The sequence below is a fragment of the Aphis gossypii genome, chromosome 3 (genome assembly GCF_020184175.1).
Source record: "Aphis gossypii isolate Hap1 chromosome 3, ASM2018417v2, whole genome shotgun sequence".
In the NCBI taxonomy this organism is placed as follows: Eukaryota; Metazoa; Arthropoda; class Insecta; order Hemiptera; family Aphididae; genus Aphis; species Aphis gossypii.
In genome coordinates, this window is record NC_065532.1 from 19858000 (window position 1) to 19881070 (window position 23071).

The following is a 23071-nucleotide window of genomic DNA, read 5'->3' on the forward strand; positions in this document are numbered from 1 at the left end:
CCCCCCCAGAAATAAAATCCTGGCTACGTCTCTGCTTACTTAGTGCTCAGGACATCCAAATATATTTATTACTATTGAAACTTTTCTGAGAATATAGTCGTATACAAAAATAAAATTACGAAGCAAAGCAAAGCAACAAAAACATTGAAAATGGAATAATTTTTATGGAAGCAGATAAACAAATTTGTAGATTTGACTTTTTAAAATCAGTATTATTTAAATATTTATGTTATTATATTACACATAATTATTATTCCTAAATGCTCATATTATTGTGTTACTACACCAAATGATTATTTCTATTTAATGTAAAAAAACTGGGTACACATTGTTTGGGAGATTTAATAATAAACCTCCACGTGGTGTCTCCTAGATAATGCTAATAGGCTGAAGGAACGCACATGAACAATCTAACACGACTCCAAAAACCCAAAAGTTATAATACATCATAACTATTGGAATATTAACTATTACATTATTTTGTTTATCCGTGTTTCATATAATAGATATTTAAAGATATAATATTCAAATTTAATAATTTTTAATTACAAATATTAATACAATACACAATACATAGTCGAACGTCACTACATAAACACCACATATAGATGCATAATACGCCTGAGATTTGAGACATCATACTGCATAGGAACCAGACGTATTCAGAAATTTAGCGCTCGGGTGTTAATGTTTTTTTTAACCCCATATAACCCCGACCACCTCCCTACTCCTTGGGTAACCAGACTTATCTAGTTAAGTTAACTAAGTTAACTAAAACCATCTTCAACATCATGACACATGAAATGGAGCCAGTTTCTAAAAAGTAGAATGTCGCTTAGAAAGTAAAAATAGGATGTAAAATCGTCGATTTATTTTTACCTATAAAATATGTATATCATTATTATTATTTTTAACAAGTAGTTTTTTCTTACAGTTACTAATACCATGGGTACTTTTCTTCTAGTATTACCATGAGTATTTCTTCCTCTTGTAATTTTTCCTAGATCCCGCTTGCATACACACATAATTATTAATAATATATGATATGTAATGTGTAATTTTAAACTAGGTATCATAGTTTAAATGACATAATCCACCCCAATAATATTTTTAATTACAATTATAAATAAAAATTAATTTTTTTATACTCTCTATAAAATAACAACTAAATAACCAATAATTAAAAACACATAATTCGATAGTATATAAATAATTATATTTTTTCATTCGTACATTTCATATGAACGCAATATTTATAATAATATAACAATTTCTTTAACAGAATAGATATTAAAGAAACCCTAAGCCGTAGTAGTAAAAGTGTAATAACGTATCGCTAAAAAAAAAAAAAAATTAAAAAAAAAGACGAAGTACTTGTAATATATATTTTGAATGTAAAAAATAACGTGAAAAAAGACATTTTTGTTCCAATAATGAAACCATACAAAATAATGCATTATAATTTTGTTATTTTTAATAATTGTTTGCATTTTTTTTTTACTTTATGACCAGAGACCATATTCAGATTTTAAATTAGAGAAACAAAAAATGTATGTCTGTGTTCCAGATATTTAGGCAGTATTATTTTGCATCCTGTATAAACAAATAAAATAAACAAAAAAAATTATTAAAAAACAAATATTAAAAGAAGCAATATTTTAATAGATTGTACTAGTTAAAGAAATTCATTTTATAAATAATATTAATATGTAAAAATAAATCTATATTCTACAAATAATTAATGAAAAAGAAAATTTTTATCAGCTGGTAAACTTGATATGTTATGAATACGTTTATTTCATAGATTTAATATTTATTATTATTTGAATTATGTGCATTTATAATATACTACAGAGAAAAACAGTAATATAGCATCAGAATTCTTTAAATTTTAGATCTTGAAAGAGTCCAGTAATGTATAAGTTTTACTTTATTTTTAATAAAAAAAAAATTGACTACAAGATTATCACATTTTTGAAAAAGATTTTTCATTAAAACCCTTGTCTTATTAGATTAATTAATTTTCCAAATTAATCTTAAACTTTATTTACTTATTTAAAGTCTCGTTCTTGTGAACTTTACACCAGCTTAGATTATTAATAATATACTTAAATTTGTAAATTAAAGTTTATATTTTTTTGTCAGTTTTTTATTATTATACAATACAAATGGGTTGTATGATTTGTTCATTCTTATTAATGGGTACATTAACAAAATATACAAAAACCTCATAAAATTAAATGATTTTTATCTGGTATATCATACTATGACAAGCTAGACAATATAAGATAATTCATGCTTTTGTGTTGATTCAAAATAAACTATAAAAGTCTAATTACAAAAAGTGAAAGCAATTCATTACAAATAATGAAACTTTTTTTTTAAAAATTACCACAATATTTATTGTAATAAACCAAGACCATGAAAGCTTAAACAATCTTAAATATTCAAATAGTAGAACAGATAAAGAAACAATTTCCACATAACACATAAAAGTAACAATTACTTACACGCCATGTAATTAAAAAATGAACGGAAATGGTGTGTTCATAGGAGCTTGCTGCTGAGACTGTTGTTGGGCTTGTTGTTGCTGACTTCTAGATTGGTCCCATTCTAATTTTGGGTCAAATGTCATTTGTCCAGAACCATGATGATTTGATGCTAAAAGGTGATGGGATTGTTGTTCCAAGTGACCATTTGCAGCAAACAATGGCATTGTTTGCATCATGGCTGTATGGTGATTCATATTAGCACCTGTTAGGTGTTCAGTGGACTAAAGAAAAATATAAAATGTGGATTATAATATAATCAATATATTATATTAATATAAGTTTTATAAGTTATATTAGTTCATGATAACTAGGTACTTATATATTATAATAATTGTCACAAAAATAAAATGGTGACTGTATTATTAGTGATGTGATTTGATGGTAATATTTTGTTTTTAGAACAAATCTTATGTTAATATACTAATTATGTACGTATTATGTATACCAACAGTATATAATTAGCACATATAATTCATTTTTTTTTTTTTTAATTATTATTTCTTTAGTCTATCTTTACTTTTTGTGGCCCCCAACAAGTCAAAATAAACAATAAACCATCTTTTTTATTTAAACAAATTTGTAATCACCTGGTAGGTATCAAATAAATTATGTTCGTCCACCATAGGTCTTGGTCCAAGTGGAAAGTTAACAGGTGGTGGAGGAGGGGTTCGGAAAAGGTCGTGATGAGTCCAATGCATTTTCATGTCTGACCAGTTTGCATGTTGTTGTTGATGAGGATTTTCACCTATTAGATTTTGCTTCCATGCTCGTTCTGTACCAATTGGTTTAGGAGGAGCTTTACGCTCATCAAGATTGGGTGACATATTTGGTGGGCTAGCAGTTGCTTCCATTCCTGCAAACATTTCTGCATTGCCATTAACTGGGTGTAAAGTAGGTCGTCCAAATGGAGGAGGCGGTTGATTAATAAAATGAGTCCAACGATTAGGATTGTTGGGTGCAACTCTTAAATTTGGTAGTTGTTGATGAAACTTTTGTTGAAATGGCATCACATTGGGTACCATAGGAGGTTGAAGGAAATTTTGTGGTACTTGATTATTGTAAACTTGTTGAGGTTGAACCATATTTTGGTTAGATTTGATAGTAGCAAAGTCTGGTGCTCGTGGGTTTAATCTTGAACGTTCAACATTTATTTGTGCTGACTGGTGAGTTTGATCAGAGATGTATGGATGTTGAGATTGTGTATGGTAAGGTTCTGATTGGGGTTGTTGAACGGTAGGTTGAATGCCTGTATTATTGTTATATTGTGTGACAGGAGAAGTCATAGGGGGTGTTGTGGTACGACTACCGTTGGTACTTCCAGTATTTCCACCACTAGTTTTGGAAGAAATTGGTGAAGATAAGCCAGCTCCTCGATAACCTGGTGCTTTTGATGCGTCAGCCATTGGTGTGTCAGTTTCTAAATATTTTTTAGGTTGACCAATCGTTCCGATTGATGGGGTAACAGCTGGAATATGATTACCCCCAGTAAATGTAACACTTGGTTTTTGTCCACCACACTCTCCTTCTCTACCCCACATTGTTTGAACAGATATCTAAAGAATGTAATAATGTAAATTAATACTTACACACATAATATAAAAAGGTATTATATATACCTTAGAAAATGAATCAAATAACGAATACTCTGAAGCATCCACAATTTGAGGTTTGATCTGTGGTTGAGGTGGTAATGGAGCACTGCTCACCATTGGTGACACAATAGCAACTGGATGGTGAGTAACAGATGATGATTCTTGTTGGGGTTTAGGTTGAGCAAGAGGTAAAGCATTGGTTGATTTGGTCACAACAGTTAATGCAGGAGCTGATACACTTCCTGTTGTAATAGGTGTTACAGATACAGTAACAGTAGCAGCAGTTGTTGGAGCTACAGAAACAGATTGAACAACTTTAGAAGGAGCAGGTGGTTGAGGTTGTTGAGAAGGTTTAGAAACTGAATCTGAAGAGGATATTATGGCATTCGTATAAGACATTGTTGGTTTGACGGTGCTTGTTGTAATTTTCTTTTCACCTATAAGAAAATAATATTCTAAGGTTGAAAACATATAATTTATAGATAGTAAATTATTTAATATTTTATTTAGAAAAATCACAATCTATAGTTATCTAGTTAATAACAAAATAAGGTACTTTTGTGTTATTCCAACTTTCCAACTATCACTAGCTTAAAATTTGTCACTCCGATTATTAATATCATACCCAATACAGAATTCAATTATTGCAGAATAATACTGTCTGCAGATTTAAATTTTTAAGTTATAAATCTTAACAATATAAAAAATAATAAATATTGTACACATACAATAAATCATAATGATAATTTTATTACCAAGATTCTCATATTATAGAAGTCTATACCAAGCCGTCCAAGCCTATTGAACTTATACATTAGTTTGTACTAATTGTATATTAAAATCATCTGCTAAACCTCCTAATGGTCGTGATCTTAGTAATCTTGATATCAGGTGTATAATGTTTACACTGTATTAAGTATCCCATTGTATACAATGTTGCTTTACAAATAATTACTAGTGAATCCAAGTGGACTGATAAGTATCACAATTAATTAGTTTTAACATGTGCTATATAAAAATAGTAATGAATCACTAAGATTATAGATAATTGTACAAAGAAAACACTATGTTAAAAGGTGAGGTGTAAACACTAAGTGCAACTGTTAGGAAGTTAGTAATTTAATGTAATTTTATTAACACAGCTATGATAATTATATGCTTTAATAATTTTAATACAATTCTTCAACAATGTGGTTATTTTTTATTTACAGACATTGGCAGACTACATGGCTTTTTTTTATAAATGCTTGAACCTTATGCTAATAGAGTCAACGTAAAAAGAGAAGTGCCCAAAATTTATTAGAATTATTATGGATTACTATAAAAATGGGGATTCATTTAATCTAATGTAATTAATTTAATCAGTAATCAGTGTAATTAGTAATTACTAGTCTCCTTAAGGATAAATAAAAATTCAACTATTAAAAAAAAGGCTAGGTTTCATTTATAAATCAACAAACATGTATATTACCTGCAGCAACAGCAGCAACAGTAGGTCGAGGTCCATTGACAGTGATTGTGGGCTTTATAGTCATAGAAGCAACAATTGCTAAAAAATAAAAAAACTACTTTAAAAATGTTTTTTTTTTATGTACTAGATTATTTTATCTTACATGGTGTGGACGTTAGTTTGGAAGCAGCTACAACTGTAGTTGGTTGACTAACGACAGTTTTTTGAGGTAATGCAGCAGCAGCTGCTGTCTTGGCTTTAGCATTGTTCTTTAAACAAAATAAAATTATAAATAACTATTCAAATGTAATTATAAATTAAATTACCACTGATTTATCCCAAGCACTAGTGACTTTAGGATTTTTTGCAATAACGCTCATAATATTCACTTCTGGATCTTTGATCAACATAGCAATTAAATCATGAGCTTGTTTAGTGACATCAGATGATCCCCTATTAAAAATATTATAATTGTTGTTAAATTTAGATTTTATACTCATAATTATATTTGTTTTACTAACTTTATAGTAATTATTCTTTCTCCTTGTCCTTTACTTTGATTATCTACTTCAATTAATGCTCCAGTTGAAGCTCTTATGGCATTTATATTACTTCCACCACGCCCAATTACACGACTAATTGCATTTAATGGCACAGATACTTTTTTACTTCTATAAGGCGAGGCAAGGTACCGAGTTCGAACAACTTCTTTCCACCCTTCTTCACGTCCACGAGTTTGTTTCACAGGACTAACATTAGAAGTTTTAGCACCAACGTGAGTAAACTCTTCAGCTCTAAAAAATAATAAGATAAAATAAAATAAATGATTTAAGAATATAAAGTTATAAATTTGATGCATACGGATGTTGTTTTTTATGCTTAACAAGGAAGTTTTCACTTCCTGTAGCTTCAAAATCTTCACGTGCAGCTGGATTCTGAGTGGATTCAAACACCATATTATTAACAACTTTGTTATTTCCTTTGTAATTATTAACTTTTACAGGTTCTTTACGGGTGGTGTTTGTTACATTGTTATTATTTGGCTGTTGAACTTTTGTTTTAGGTTGTGCGTTTTTAGTAACTATTGGAGGTATAACCTCAGTTTTGGTAGAAGGTGATGAACTAGTAGAAATTTTACTTTGAGTTGAATTAACTTGATTTTTTTTCTCCTAAAAATAAGATCCAATAAATTGTTGTTATTTATTTTCAAAATAATTTTAAAAAGTTATTAATACCAACCTTATTTGATTTAGTTTGAGTGGAATTTACTTTAGCTGCATTTGTTTGAGTAGCAGCTGAATTAGTAGTCAATTTAGCATTGGTAGTAGATGAAGTTGTTTTGACTTCTACTGTGACTTCTTTCCCTTTTTTCTTTTTATCTTTTTTATTGGAAGATGTAATTTGAGTTTGGGTAACTACTCGAGCAGTGGCAGCAGCAGCAGCAGCATTTTTAGCATCTGTACTACTACAACTCCCTTGGCTGTTGGCATCAATACCACTATCACCCTCTTCGACATCTGCTGATATTACACTACTCAGTACAGTAACTTTGCCTTTCTTTTTTAAATCAACTTTTTTCTTCATTTCAACTAATACTATAAAAACATAAATTTAAAATAAGCACATTAATATACATTCAATAACTTAATATATTCTTATATTAATAAATAATATTTATTTTACCTGTAACAGGAACTTCTTCTTCTTCGTCTTCTTCTTCCTCCTCTTCATCAATTTCTTGTCCATCATTCTTTTCTTCTATTTCTTCCTCCAATTTTTTACCACTTTTGGCTTGTTTTTTCTTTTTCTTTTTCATTTTTCTACGAGCAGCAGAAGCCTTTTTTAGTTCTTCTTTAGTTTTTTCCATATCAAGTTCTTCGAGCAATATAGAAGCATTTTTATTGGCTCTAGCTGCTTGTTGATCTTTTGATATACGAATAGCAATCATACAATCATGACATTTATCAATAGATTCCTATAATATAATGATGATATAATTAAATAATTAAAATTAAAAATATTTAATGAGAGTAAGCAATGAAATTACATACTTTATCGTTCAACGTAGTAAGGAATCGTGTCATTTCTTGATCACTTGGAAATTGTGATACATGGTTAACCATCCATCTTACTACTTTAACATGACCTTTTCGAAATGCAGCCATTAAACAGGTAACTTTTCTATTATCTTGGGAATCTATATTAGCACCAACTTTGTAGAGTAGTTCAATTACACCTAAATGACCACCATTAGCAGCTAACCATAAAGGAGAATTTCCTTTTTTATTCTTTACTTCCACGTATGCATTTCTATAACAATAAATTCAAATGAAGTATTAAAATTTATTCATTTTGATTAATGTTAATTTTATACTTACTTTTCTAATAATAGTTCAACAAATCGTACATGACCTTTGTCAGCTGCTATTGTAAGAGCAGTATCACGAGAAGATGGCACTGGATTAGCATTAACATCAGCTCCTTTATCAATTAATACTCTACCAACTTCAACATAACCACCACTAGCTGCTTCCATCAAAGGTGTTAAACCAGTCTAAAAAATAATATTAACGTTTAATAAATATTAAAAAATAAATAAAATAGACATGTTTACTTTGGCTCTATGTTCTACGTTGGCTTTTCGATCTAATAGTAATGAGACTACTTCGTGTCTGCCTTGGAAACACGCTAATGTAAGTGCAGTATTACGATTTGTTTCAATTTGAGCATTTATATCACTGCCCATATCTAATAGTAACTTGACAGCAGCTAAAAAATAGTTCAACATTTAATGTATAAGCAATTAACTTAAAGAATACTAAATATACTAACCTGTATGTCCATTCATAGCAGCTAACATTAAAGGAGAAATTCCCAATTTGGAACCAGTTCGAGAGTTTATCTCAGCTCCATTACTTAATAATAATTTTATAATGTTAACATAACCTCCAGAAGCTGCTAAACTCAAAGGGGTATAATCTGACACATTTCTATGTTCTTTGTTTGCTCCTCTTTGAAGCAATAGATCACAAACCTAAATTAAGTTAAAATTAAGTCACACAAATCTTAAAATATAATTTTAGTATGTATTGCATTACCTCATAACGGCCACCAGAACAAGCTAAAGATAGAGGTGTATCTTTTGTCCGTTCAGACTGTGCTTCCATATTAGCTACATTACTCAGGAGAATTTCAACAATTTTTTCAAAACCTCCTGTAGCAGCTAATATTAATGGTGTAAACCCTTTCTTGTCTCTATGTTCAATATTTGCACCTCGGAGTAATAAAAGTTTAACTAATTCTTCATGTCCACCAGCACATGCAACTGTTAGAGCTGTATCATGGTTGCTCTCTGTTTGTGAATCTACATTGATGCCATATGATATGTCAGCATCACTACCATATGATTCTCCAGTAGTAGTGGAGAATCCTGAAAAAAGAAAATTTAGTAATTAGTTTTTTCCTATAAATCTATTAGTCATATTATTGCAACAATATTCTCAGATATTCTCTTACTGGAGCTAGCGACATCCGATTGGGCAACAGAATTTGATGTTGGGGTGTTATTTGATCCAGATTGGGGGGCTGAACTTGGTGGCTGGGGCCGAACTTGATAGCGCGCCTTTTTACCTTTATTTGTAGTAGTAGTCATAGCAGTAGTTGTTGATGTAGTTGTTGCGGAACGCTTATTTGATGTCACTGACTCTGATGGTGTTTGAGTAGCAGCAGCTACTTGCGTAGGAACACAGTTGATCAATGTAGGTACTGTTGAAGTAGTAGGTTGTTGTGCTGTTGTTTCATCTAAAATTATTTATTAAGTATTAATAATTATATTACTATAGAACAGTGGTTTTTAAACTGTAAATAACACAGCACACTGTGCTCTTTAAAAAAATTTCATTGTGCCCTGACTTTTTTTTTGCACCAAATTGGATGATCAAAATTGGTTATTTAATTAGAAATATGTGCTTGATGAGCAGTTAATGGTATTAATTATATTTAAATTTAACCATTTATTCAATTTCTTTAGAAAAAAAATAGTGTAGTTGGTACATACATTTAATGAAAAGAGTATGCTTTATAGACAGTTGTCAATAGATCGAGTTCCTAATTAAACCATAATAATAGTTATGATTTTAAGTAAATGAATATCATAGTCTGGGTATTTATGTAAAAACATATTTTTAACAAGAATATGCTGTTTGATGGGAGAAGGATTTTTTGTATTTCATAACCTGTAGAATCTATCAAAAGTTATTTTTGCATATTTTGACTTTTTCTTAAGTCAAAATATTTTTGAATATTTTTTTGAGTTCTAAACTTAATGCTACAATTTCAGCAAAAAAATAAAGGATTTAAATTAATGGTACAAATTTTAATGAGTTTTGTGCGGAGACGATAATGTAATACTTCTTCAAGATTTATCTCCTAATATGGGCACAGATATTCTGAGAAAATTAAGAATATTTCATCAATTTTTGCTGCATATAAACATAATATTTCAAATATTTTAGCAGAATATATATTTGGACGCTAATTATAAATGTATTTTTTTTAAATACTCGTATCCTGTTACAATAGAACTATGAGACAAACTACACTATGAATACGTCGTAAACGTACAAATCATCTGCAATGGACATATTGACTAGTCACAAATAATACAGGACTAATAATATCACCTATTAATTTAATAGTCCAATAGTTATCTAAGATAGCTAATCATGATTGCTAACTTCCTACAAGCTATTAATTAATATACAAATATGTGAGATGCATGACAATTGAATGCATCTATTATCATTTATCACAATTCAATGTAATCGACTATTCATAAACAATTTCCAAGAGACAGCGGCACCTAGTTTGAAAACTACTGCTATAGAGTAAAACTTATTATTTTTTTTATTATTCGAAAGTAACTAAAAAATTATAGGTAAATTGAGTCCTAAACTAATTTACCATTTTTTGAAAGATGTGAATTGAGTCCCTCCTCGTTAAAAAATTAAAGCAATGAATTGAGTTCTTCATTTAAAAACTAAAGTGGTAAATTGAGTTCCCAATATGTGAATTAAGTAAATGTTAAATACTTATAACATAATAATATGTGCATCATATAAATTTATCATAACTGAGTTATCAGTTCACTATTTTAGACAGAATATGTTTTGGTAGATTACTACTTAAATGTTTTGAGGCAATTACTATAAACTAGTTTTCAAACGTTGTGTATTTTGTAGTTTAGTCGTAGTCGTATGGTTGTGATTTATCAGTTATTGCGAGTAATATAATATACAGTATGTCCCGTTTTATATGTACCACTAAATAACTCAGCTCGATGGACTTAAATTGAAAAACGGTTTGCATTTATAGATAGGTGGTACTAAAGTGCACATTTTGGGAAAATTTCAAATTTTTAACTCCTTTGGTTTGCACAATACAAACGGATAGTGCTTACGTCATACAGGTTCTTATAACATGTAGTAATCTTATCGATGAATCCGTTGGATCCAAACAAAAACTATTATAATGTAATAATATCGCTTAAAATTAATATTTTACACATTGTTTAAGCAGAATTGTTTAATTCTTAAGGTTTGTGTGTACTAATGCACTGTGCATAGTTAATTTAATGAAAAATTACGTAAATTGAAAGTTTAAACTACAATTTTGTTCAAATTTTCTAAAAGTATATGCTTTTCATAGAGTACAAAATATTTGTTTATATCCAATTCGGATATTTAATAAGGATTTATAACATTTGTGACGTAGCACTATTCACCCGTATTCAAACTAAATTATTTTAAATAGCAAACCTTATTTTTAACACCAGAGATGGGTTGATAATTTTTTCTAAGACATTTTGATCTATTGACCATAGCCCTAAACCTAAAATTGACCAGGTTACAAGCAAACAGATTTTTAAAAATTTAAAATAATTCAATTTTTTGAAAAACATGATACACTTGTATATTAAATGGATTTTTTTCATGAATAGGTACAACAAACCATTTTACAATCTAAGTCTGTCGAACTGAGATATTTAGTGGTACATATAAAAAGGAACATACTGTATACTATTCACACCTATATCAACTTTATTAGATTTAATTCAATAAAATCTAATCTAATATAATTTCAAACAAAAAGTAAAGAGCTATGGAAAAATTAAAGCACAATATAGAAAAAGAGAATATATTAAAAGAACAAATTACAAAGGAAAATAATAATAAAATCAGTAGACTTGACTTTATTAAACTTGTAGCATTTAAATCAGCATTTCTTAAACCGTGTTCCACGGAATCCTGGAGTTCCGTGAAGATTACTTCAGGGTTCCACGAAAACTTGAGCACTTTTTTCAAAATATTCAAGGAAATTACTTTAAAAAATCTAACTATAAAGAGTAGTTGCTACCATCAGGGAAAAATGTTTACGCATTAAGACTATTGAAACAGAGTAGCGGTTCTAATTATTGAACTGTAATAACTTGTTGTGGAAAACTAAACAAAAATAGTTAAGATTAAAAAAAAACGTAGGGATTCTCTGATATAAGTGGACATAAGGGTCCACAAATAAAAAAAAGTTAAAGTAACGCTGATTTAAATATTTATCAATTTAATTTTAAGAACATAATTTATTATTATTATATTGAAAATATAAATTATTATAAATATTATTCATTTAAAACTTGACATTATTTACAATATTATTTACTTATTTTATTATTGTTATTGACAATATATTTTATAATATAACATATTTATTAGTATTATTAATTTACTACAGTGAATATTTATTACTTAATTTACCGCTTTCATTTTTTTACAAGACTCAATTTACCACTTCCATTTTTTTTTTTTAGGTGGAACTCACTTAACCTAAAAATAATAAAATAGGACACAATTTACTAAATCTAATTAAAAACATTAACACTATTAAAATTTATTTGATATAAGTAAAAATTATTTTAAAAATATCTAGTATGATGATTTACATTAACTTAATTCACATTGGAATAACCTCAAAGAAGTAATTTTACTAATGCAGGACCAAATTATACACCTGGGATATTTATATAATTAATATTTTAAGGACAAATTATGATAATTTCAAAAACTAAATTGAAGACCAAAATGTTATTTTATACATCCAACTCAAAAAAGTATGTTTATGCAAGTTGGATCTCCCATTTAATTTTTATAAAAAATGTTATTAGAATAAGTATAGACTATAAAAATAATACGAAGTTGGAAATGTATTTTTTTATGCCTTTAAAAAACAAGAACTCACCTAAACTAAGCTGGGACACTGCACCTGCGAAATTAGCTATATCCATTGATGATAAATTTTTAATTCTAAAATCAATAGAAGTTTGATTTTGAACATAATTCTGAAACAGAAATACAAATATTGAAATAAAATTATATAATTAAGAAATATTAAATATAAAATAACTTACTTTAAATGATTGAGAAGAAAAAGTACTGCTTAATCCAGAATCAGAAGAATTGATATTGCAACGGTGGTTTTGAATTTCTTTTTGAATTCGTTCATCTAAATTAGGTACTTTAAAATTAAAATAATAAATGACAAATGTATAATAAAAATTATTCATTAAAACTTACAGTTTGATATATCCTCAAGTGAGAGTGGTGATTCTCTAACTAAATTTTCTAGAAGTTCTGCATCAATACAATTTAAAGCTTTAAAGTCAATTCGTGTATTAAGATCACCGGGTAATGGCAACAAACCAGTTGTACCATGAGGTAAACTGTCATGTAAAGCTCCAGACAGTGGCAATAAATTCTTCACCATATTATCTGGAATTTGTAGGTCTTTACGAACTTTCAATAGGTGTTCACTCATTAGAGAACTAATCATTAATTCTTTAAGGTTGGCATGTCCACCATCATTTGCTTCACGTTTAGCAGTTTGCTCTTCACAAAATTTGATCATACGAGCTGCTAATTCTTTATCACAACCATCACCTGAATGTCTTTCAATAAACTAAAATTCAAAAATTAAATACAAGATTAATATAAAATTGACTTGTTTCTATATAATACAATTTATATATAACTTAATAAAACATTTTAATCCAAAAGCCCACATCAACTTCAACGTAAAAATACATACTTCGGCTTTAAATTGTGGTTTCATTGCTGCAACTCCTGCCATTACTCCTCTAGCATAATTAGCATCTAATGTTGCTTGAGTAGCTTCATTAAGATTTGTCATTCCTGCAAGTGGCTGGGCCGGTTTCTTTTTAAATTTAGCTTTGATTTTAGGTCTATCACTAATAGCAGTCGTTTGAACTACATCAGAACTAGCAGATACGGGTTGGCTAGAGTTAGTTTTTGATGCTTCTCCTACTTTATTTGAACCCACAGATGTATTACTTATAGACGATTCTGTTGAATTTTTTTTTTTTTTAATAAAATAGAAAATGATTGTTAATCAATTCTGATTAAATATGTGTAGTAATTACAACATAACAGTTATACAATTATTAATTACCTGAATTAGAACCATTAGATGAAGTGCTGGAATCTAAGACACCAGGTGATGATGCTGATAAAGGAGGAGGTGTTGTCATTAACGTAACCATTGAAAGACTTCCATTTTCTTTTAACTCTTGTTCAACTCTCTATAGAAATATACACAAATAAGTAAGTTTAATTTCTTTCAAAATAAAAAGCTTAAGAAGTTTTATTTTAACTTTTTGTTAGAAAAGTTTTTAAATAGTTTAATGTATGAAGGATTGATATATTTAATTTTAACCACAATTTTAAATTTAATAATAATTTAATTTCATTATTTACATTTTCAGTAAAATGACATAATATATTTTTTATTTTTAAATATAATTTTGAAGTTGAATAGTTTTTGTAATAAGTATTATGCCCAAATAAGTATTGAACTTATTTTCTCGAACTAAGTTTTTTTTTTTTCATAAGCAAATAAAACAAAAATGAGACTTCTATTATACTTACTTTAAGATCTTCAGCTATCTGTTGCCTTTTAAATAATTGTTGTTCAATAGCAGCTGTATTAATAAGTGGTTTGGAAGTAGTAGAAGCACCAGTTTTTACATTATTTTCTTTGTTTAATTGAATTTTAAACTAGTAATTAAAAAACAAAATAGATTATGTTAATTATATTGAGAAATAAATTCAATTAAACAAGCCTGTATTTACCTGAACATCACCAGACGAACTATTGGGTGCATTAAGTTGTGCTTTCCTTATCATAGCTTTTTGTATGCAAGAATTAGCATTATGTTTGGCATTAGGTCCATAACTTTCTACTATTCTACCAGCAATTGCATGAGCTTTAGACATAACCTGAACTTCAGATAATGCAGATTCATCAACAACTGGCACATCTTCAGCAGGAGTAGTAGGTACAGGTGACACAGGAGGTGTTAACATAACTGAATGTGGATAATCTAATAACAATTTAACAACATTGGTATGACCGCCTTTGGCTGCCTCTATAACCATGGTTGAGTTGTCTTTTAGTTTATGGAAAGGGTCAGCTGAATGAGCAAGCAGTAATTCAACAACAGAAAGGTGACCTCCAGCGCAAGAAAGCGATAAAGGTGTGTGGTCATTATTGGCAGTGACTCTATTTATATCAGCATTTTTAGATATTAGGAATTGAACAGTACATAAATGGCCAGCTCTACACGCTTTCATTAAAGGTGTACGACCTCCTTCAGATTCGTGTTCCTGATAAAAAAAAAAAATAATATTAATTTAATTTAAATTATGTATAATTACTAAAATGTACTCACGAGATTAGCACCAAACTGAAGTAACAAGTCAGCAACATCTGTATGGCCATTTTCACAAGCATAGGTTAGTGCTGTATCAGCTGATGTAGTTTGTGCATGAACATCCGCACCACATTCTAAGAGGTATCGAACCAAATCTATGTGTCCTTCTTGAGCTGCTTCCATAAGAGGTGTTGATGCTCCGAGCTCCAAAATTGCACCATTTTTTATTAGGAAATCAGCTACATCCAAAAATCCTCCACAACATGCTAAGGTCAGAGCAGTCTCTTGAGTCTCTTCAGTCTGAGCATTTATATTTGCTCCTACATAACAAACTTTCAATTAATATTTCTTAAAACAACAACCATATCATGGTATTATATATTAACAATAGTCCTTTATATTACATGTACATAAAGAATTCAATAAAATCACCCTTTAAAAAGTATTGATTAAATTAAACTATACTATCATAGTACTCTCTCATTATATAAATTAAATGAGACCACAAAATAACTTGTTTATGTTAAAAACACTCATTACAATAACACAATTTATAATTTATTGACATTTTTTTTATATAATTTAAGCATCACATTCATTCAAATCCACAAATTATATGTAGTTAGCGTTTCAATGTCAAATAATAATTTACTAACAAATTCAACTTAAAATTGATAAACAAAGTTATTGAACTGAACCAAACAGATTAACATTAAACTTAATTGTTATTGGAGAGAAGATAAATACATAAATATGGTGTATATCAATTGCCCCTCATATAAACTCCGCCAAGTTTTTTTTACATATTGATTCCACCAACGATTATTTAAATAAAAAAATTAATATATTAACTGATGTAAAACTGGAATCAATATAATATTTAAAAAAATAAATCAACAACACTACAAATAATTTAAAAGTTTTAGTTGTAAAAAACCAAACACTAGATATTTGAATTATACTATTTTTAACAAATTTTACATAGTATTTAATACCTATTTTTTTGCTATAATACATGTTTAATTGTGTTATATTTTATTGTTGTGGATGAAATTATTGAATTATTTTTATTTAAAAAAATATATATACATAAATGGCAAACTGAATATGCCTATACTGTTAATTAAAAAAAAAATTTCTAATATAATACATCAATCATTTTACAAAAAAAATATCAGACAGAATTGATATTGAAACATATGAAACCAATAGAAAAAAAATGATGAAACAACCATAAATGAGACGGGGAAAAAATATTATTGTAGGTACTAATTGTTTAGCTAGCATACCAAAAAATAAAATTGTATATTATGCAATAAAACAAAATGAGAAAACTAGCAGGGTATTTTTTTTGCATTAACTAAAAATTTGATAATTTGGTTTCCAAAATTGAGTTTATTATAGACCGAAAAATGTATGTAAACTGAAGAAACAAAATATATTTTATTAAAATTCAGGATCTATCTAGGGACTGTAAAACTGTTCTATTATCCAATAATTTGTGTTAATAAGGGAGTAATACATGGAAGCATAAAATATTTTATGATAATAATATTAAAATAAAAATGGTCTACAATTTTTAACCCAAGACTAAAAGAAAATCAAATCACTTTTAACATATTAAATCTTATGCAGAGTTTAAAATTAATATCTATATCCTTACAATATAAGATTATTTTTATAAAAAATAATATTTAATTTAATAATAAATATATTTCATTAGATAAGAGGTTTCAAAACCTTTTCATTTGAAGGTCACCTAAAATTCCAAAAGCTCTTAGCGAGCCAAAATGTATGAACACATGTGCGGGACAACAACTAGCCCGTAGCCCATAGTTTGAAGACCCCTGCATTAGATGATACTTCTTATAAATTTAAAAATTTTCTGTTAGTTACTTTTTGAAATAAACCAAGGATTTATTGTTAATATTGTATATATATCAGTTCAGTAATAAAATAAGAAAAAAATAATTAAAATTTTACCTTTACTCAACAAAACAGACACCATATCTTCATGACCTTCTCGAGCAGCTTCCATAAGAGGAGTATAGCCTTCATCATTAACTTCTTCAATATTGGCTCCACGGTCTATCAACAATAATGCAAGCTCAACATGACCACCACATGCAGCTAAAGTAAGTGGTGATTCAAAACTGTCAGTTGGCATATTAACTTGAGCACCAGAATCTAATAAAAGTCTGGCAACCTCTACATGACCATCCATCGATGCCTCCATTAGAGCAGTATGCATTTCATCTGTTTTATGTTCCTTCAGCAAATAATAATTAAATAAATAGCATATTAATAGTATTAATTAGTTTGAAATTATAATTTAAAATTTGAAATTACTTGATCAGCTCCAGCAGCTAACAAAAATCGAACCATTTCTAAATGGCCTTTGTAACATGCTAATGTTAAAGCACTTTCTTTGAACTCGTTGGAATGAGTATTAATACCAGCTCCATGTTCAAGTAAAATCTGCTCAATGAAATATTGGTAATTAATTATAATATACTATATATTATTTCATCAAATAAAAAAAAGTAATATTTTAACCATACTTTTGCCACTGGAACATGCCCAGCACTTGCTGCTTCCATGAGAGGTGTATGTCCATTTTCATTATGATCTTCAACATTGGCTCCATAATTTAAAAGTTCTTTTACAGTATCTACATGGCCTCCAGCGCATGCATACATTAATGGTGTATTTCCTAAAAAATGATGACAATAAAATGTTATACAACAACAGTATATAAGTATTAAAATGAATACTTATTTAGAATATATATATACTGTGTATACTAACCCGTGGATGATAAAGCATTTACAACAGCTCCATGAGCAAGTAATAGCCTAACAATCTCTACAAAACCAGAAGACGCAGCTTCCATAAGTGGTGTACAATCACCCTTAATACCCCGATCTTCAACATTGGCTTGCATTGCTAATAAAACCTAAAATATTATTTAAAAGTATTTTTATTTTTACTAAAGTATCTGTAAAATAATTGCATGTTATTAAAATTGTTATCTTCGCAATTGTTCATATCTAAGTGAATAGTATTTAAAAACATGAAAATATATTAGGTAAAATTAAAAATTAAGTTTTTAAAATAATGACTAACCTGTGCTAATTCGTAATAACCTGCTGAACAGGCAAGGGACAACAAACTTTCACCCTCTTCAGATGTCTCATGAACTGATCGACCTTCTGTTAACAGTTTACGAACAGCTCCAACGTCACCATCATGACATGCTTCGACAAGGGTCCTGAAATTTGATTTGATAATTTTTCGGCTTGTACTAACTGTGGCCTTTATATCCAACATACTTATTATCATTTTTGGTTTCTGCTCTCATCCGCGTCAAAGCTGCTGCCGCCTCGTCTAAAGCACAAGAAACACTATTGGTTAATTTTCGCAGCACTTCAGGGTCTGTGGTGGTCTCAATTGGAACGCCGAGTTTAGTCAGACCTAAACCGCATACGTTTGCACCTGTTAGTTCATTCAAAATAAATCATAGTTTTTTTTCTTTTCTTTTTCTTTTTAAGGAGAAACCTAAAACCACCTTATTATTTTAAAGATAACTTACTTGGTCTAAGCATAGATCCCGCTGCTTGAAGAAGTGCTTCTAATTGACGATGGGTGTCAGGATCTTCTTCTATACTCTGTTCAGTATCTGTATCGTCTGCTGCTATTAGAAAGGTTGAATTTAAATGGTTATTAGGATCTCGACATAATTTCTCTCGATTTATACCAAACCTACCAACCTATAACACAAATTAAAAGTTGATATAAATGCATTGCATAACTATTTTAAAACAGAGTAAAAAATTAATGATTTGAACAAGTATAAGTTTCAAAAATAATCTTGATATACCTAATAATTAAAAATGTATAGATACCTACTAAATATTTATTACAACACCTAATTTTAAATGTACTTATATTTAAAAACATTAGTTGCTATTGTAATTAATTAATTCACAAAACAATTTGTTATGCACAATTTTTACTTATTGTGTTGATAGGTTAATTATAATTTTGTTAATTATCACGTTGACTACCACATGGCCACTGGCGGTCATTCAATTGGTATTTGTTACACGCCAAACATATTTTTCAATGTATTCCAAACTTCTACATCCCAAATATTTGAAGAAGTAGAAAAATAAAAAAAAAATGAAAAAAAGTCAAAAAAGTTGTAATAATTCGATAATGATTCTCGCTAAGCCGGGGTCCTTATTTTAGTGCATAATTGTAGCGCTATAGAAAAGTTAATAATATAAAACCAAGATTCATTTATGACTGCCGGTGGCTATGTTGTTGTCAATGTATTAAGAGTACACTTAAATTATGATTATTAAAAAACTGTATAAAAAAATAAGAATTCACAACTTATTACAAAAATGTTGGAATTATATAATTTATTTACCTACTAATGTATGGTTATTGAATGGTAACAAATTATTTAATTCCAAGTCCCTACTTTTAACAAAATATTAGGTTGAAAATGTATAGTATAATCTATAAATAAGAATACTTAATAATTTATTTAAATTGCAACAACACTTAAAAATAAGCACAAGTTAGAAAATTCTATTTAAAGTTAACTATAAAATTTAAAAATACCGAAAACAGTTAATTAATTATATCAAGTGTAAAATTGGTACAAATATTAATTTTCAATAAAAATAAAAATACTTCAAAAAATACACTTATCTATTAATATATTATATAGTTAAATGAATGGATATAAAAAAAAAAATGTATACCTATACCTCGACCTATAGGTACCCAGCGGCGTAGATACAATTTACGAGATATTAGTACTTTGTTTTTATTTTGTTCTAACCATTATATAAAATATTTTGGTTTTAGAGGGGGGGGGGGTAGAAACCCCTTACACCACCCCCATAAATACGTCACTGCCTATACCTATTTCATTACATTGATTATTAAGACAAAAATATATTTTTGATAAATAGGTACTTAAAAGTTTAACCCAATTTAGAATTGAGTAATGTTCTTATATTTTAAGACTTAAATGTTGATTAATTTGAAACTAATAAGTAATAACTTAAGTTATAAATGTGACACCAAACCTCGTGCTGTATAAAATAATATGAGAAACATCAACATTATTTGAAATTTGTTCTGCAATATTTTTATTTAAATAGACAATTCTAAGGTACCTATCTACATTTTAATCAGTATAACTAAGTCTTCAGAACAAGCTACAAAAAATTATATTGTTCAAACAAAAATAAACCTCTTAATGTTTATTTAAATAAAACTAGGTAAATAGTAACAATGGTTACTGAAACTCTTAAGACCCCCTTCATGCAAATATTAATATAATAAATCAGACAATTATAACTTTAAAAAACAGTATTGGAAAGCTACTTAAGTATGAATCAATCATAAGTGTTGTTAAACATTACACTAGAAGGGAAATAAATAATGTTATAAATAATATTGTACCGAACGGGGAGGATATTACGAAAAACACCACTTTTGCTAGTCGAACATTAAATGAAAAGAAAAATTGAACGCCCATCGAATTTTTGACACACGGGCCATGACAGGAATCGAATTAGATGCATACATCACAACATTATAAAAATAATTACCGTACTACAATTGACTGCGAAATTTTTATCCAAAATTCGTCGTCGGGAACTCGCGAAAAACACACTCACACACTTCAATGGTCACGCGGATCGTGACGATTACACTACGTAGGTTTCGGTACACACGTCGATCGTACAGAAAATTATTGACAGAAACATGTCAGTCGCGCAATTCTCTGACAGAGACACAAACAAGCCCACACGACTGCTCTAGAACGCAGTGACGTACGTAAGCGGAGTCACCGAGAACAATACAGTGCGGGAGTGGAAGCGGTGGCGGTAGTGGCGGCGGTGGCGGCAGTATGCGCCGCGTACATTAGAAAATCTCGATGCGATTGACCCCGGGCCGGCTGGAGGAAAACGAAATAATGAGAATAATACCAATACCTAAGTAGTGGACAAAAAAAAACCGCACCGACAGACATCCACACACATAATAATATCATCACAATCACAGTTATTACTTATTATCATTATTATTGCAGTACGTACTACACACAGTCCTTAACATAATATACGTACAACGCCATTGTTATCGTACGGAGAGACCGGAGAAGTGTGTAAAAAATAAAAACACACCAGGCTGAGGCACGATAATAACAGCAGTAGGCATGTGAATGACGGGATACGCGTGACTATTATTAAAAATAATAGTAATGTTTTAATTGATGAGAAAATATTTTTGAAATAAGGTACTCTCGTACGATATACACTTTTTTCTAGGTTAGGTTGTCATGCACACACTCCCCCCTCGCCAGGCCCCGACTGGGCGGAAACCAGTTGTGACAAAGGGTGCCCCACGGCTGCGGAATGTTGGGGGGGGATCGGATTTTCATGAAAACCCCCGAAAGGTCACGGTGACGTCACGTCGCACTAAAAATTGAAATTATAGTTGTGTTACTCACGGAACTGTCGACGATAGCAGCGGGGATGACGAAACGAAACCAATCGAAATAAAAATTAAAACCAAAAGAATATATTACATTACCTATCGCGATACGAATAATATACGTTTTGTTCGTTCCCGTACGTCGTCGGCGGCTTATGAACTACAATAACTAAATAATGATTTACAATATTATCTGCACTATCACAACAGTATGAGAGATATTAATATTATTCACTACGGTGCGCGCGTACATAACAATATGCGATATATATTATTATGATATATGCGTACTTCTGATAATTCTCCTTCGGAACCGGACGACCCGGACAAGTACATTTGGTGATCAGGTTCGTCGTACTCGTCGTCTTGGTATTCCGACTCGGAGACGGATTGCAATCTTTTGTCGATGCAATTGTTGTCCGAGGGCTGGACGGGCGTCGGGGGCGTGAACGAGGGGCCGGCTGACGACGGTGCAGCCGTGGCGTTTCCGCCGCTCGATGTCGTGGGTATTTGTTCCATGACGACGACGTTTATCCGGCTCCCTTTGGTGGAAGGCCGACGGTCGCCTTTTTTCTTTAATTTAGCGATTTTTGCGCGGGCGGTCTCAGACACGGCACACGATACCGCGGACGGCGAACACTAACTAGCTACTACTCCAGCAATTACGCGACACGACTGCGACGCGGCGCACTCGCGCTGCGATGACCCGTGCGCGACCGCGATATCAATGATCCATCGCGCGCAACACAGTCGTGGTGGTATCACGGAGTGCCCGATAGTGGTGAACAATATTGTGATATAATTTTTACGGCTATAGTGGGCCGGGGCCGAATATTGTAACGTCGGCAGCACGAGACACTCGCGGAATGAACGGTGTGGCCGGACGTGCGTGCGTACGGTCGTTTTGTCGAGGGGTTTACTGGCAATTGCTCCGTGTCGGCGTTTTTTCACGATGAATTATCAAAAACGAGTGCGGGATTGCGGAAAAATAGTTCGCCATGTCTACGACAGCGAGACCCCCTCCTCGACCAGAAATTTTACTATACTGCTGCTGCTGCTGCTACTGCTGTTTACTACTATAATACTACTACTACTACTATTACTATTTACTACTACTACTATAATACTATACTACTACTACTAGTTACTACTTCCACAATACTACAATACGTCGTTT

At 30.1% G+C, this 23071-nt stretch overlaps 1 protein-coding gene across 7 annotated transcripts; it reads right to left on the reverse strand.

Moving 5' to 3' along the window:
• Positions 1 to 1194: 1194 nt before the first annotated feature.
• LOC114126351 (ankyrin repeat domain-containing protein 17-like) lies at positions 1195 to 22877 on the reverse strand. Of its 7 annotated transcripts, none has more exons than XM_027990276.2 (33): positions 22186 to 22877; positions 18965 to 19142; positions 18705 to 18759; positions 18499 to 18643; positions 18181 to 18328; positions 17934 to 18085; positions 17722 to 17850; positions 17356 to 17641; positions 15391 to 15692; positions 14792 to 15325; positions 14588 to 14716; positions 14112 to 14241; positions 13731 to 14005; positions 13220 to 13601; positions 13054 to 13160; positions 12885 to 12984; positions 9111 to 9395; positions 8693 to 9024; positions 8427 to 8628; positions 8209 to 8363; positions 7973 to 8148; positions 7646 to 7904; positions 7278 to 7569; positions 6834 to 7189; positions 6456 to 6763; positions 6116 to 6388; positions 5921 to 6047; positions 5758 to 5863; positions 5616 to 5693; positions 4169 to 4581; positions 3140 to 4105; positions 2511 to 2773; positions 1195 to 1593 (listed from the first exon to the last, which is right to left on the reverse strand). In XM_027990276.2, exons 1-32 carry the CDS (start codon positions 22411 to 22413, stop codon positions 2522 to 2524), a joined length of 7860 nt encoding a protein of 2619 aa, XP_027846077.2. In that variant the 5' UTR covers positions 22414 to 22877; the 3' UTR covers positions 1195 to 1593; positions 2511 to 2521. The 7 variants fall into 7 exon arrangements, with proteins under 7 accessions (XP_027846077.2, XP_027846074.2, XP_027846073.2 ...); XM_027990273.2 differs by having other exon boundaries at positions 18705 to 18846; XM_027990272.2 differs by having other exon boundaries at positions 13054 to 13148; positions 18705 to 18867.
• Between the last annotated feature and the right edge of the window lie 194 nt (positions 22878 to 23071).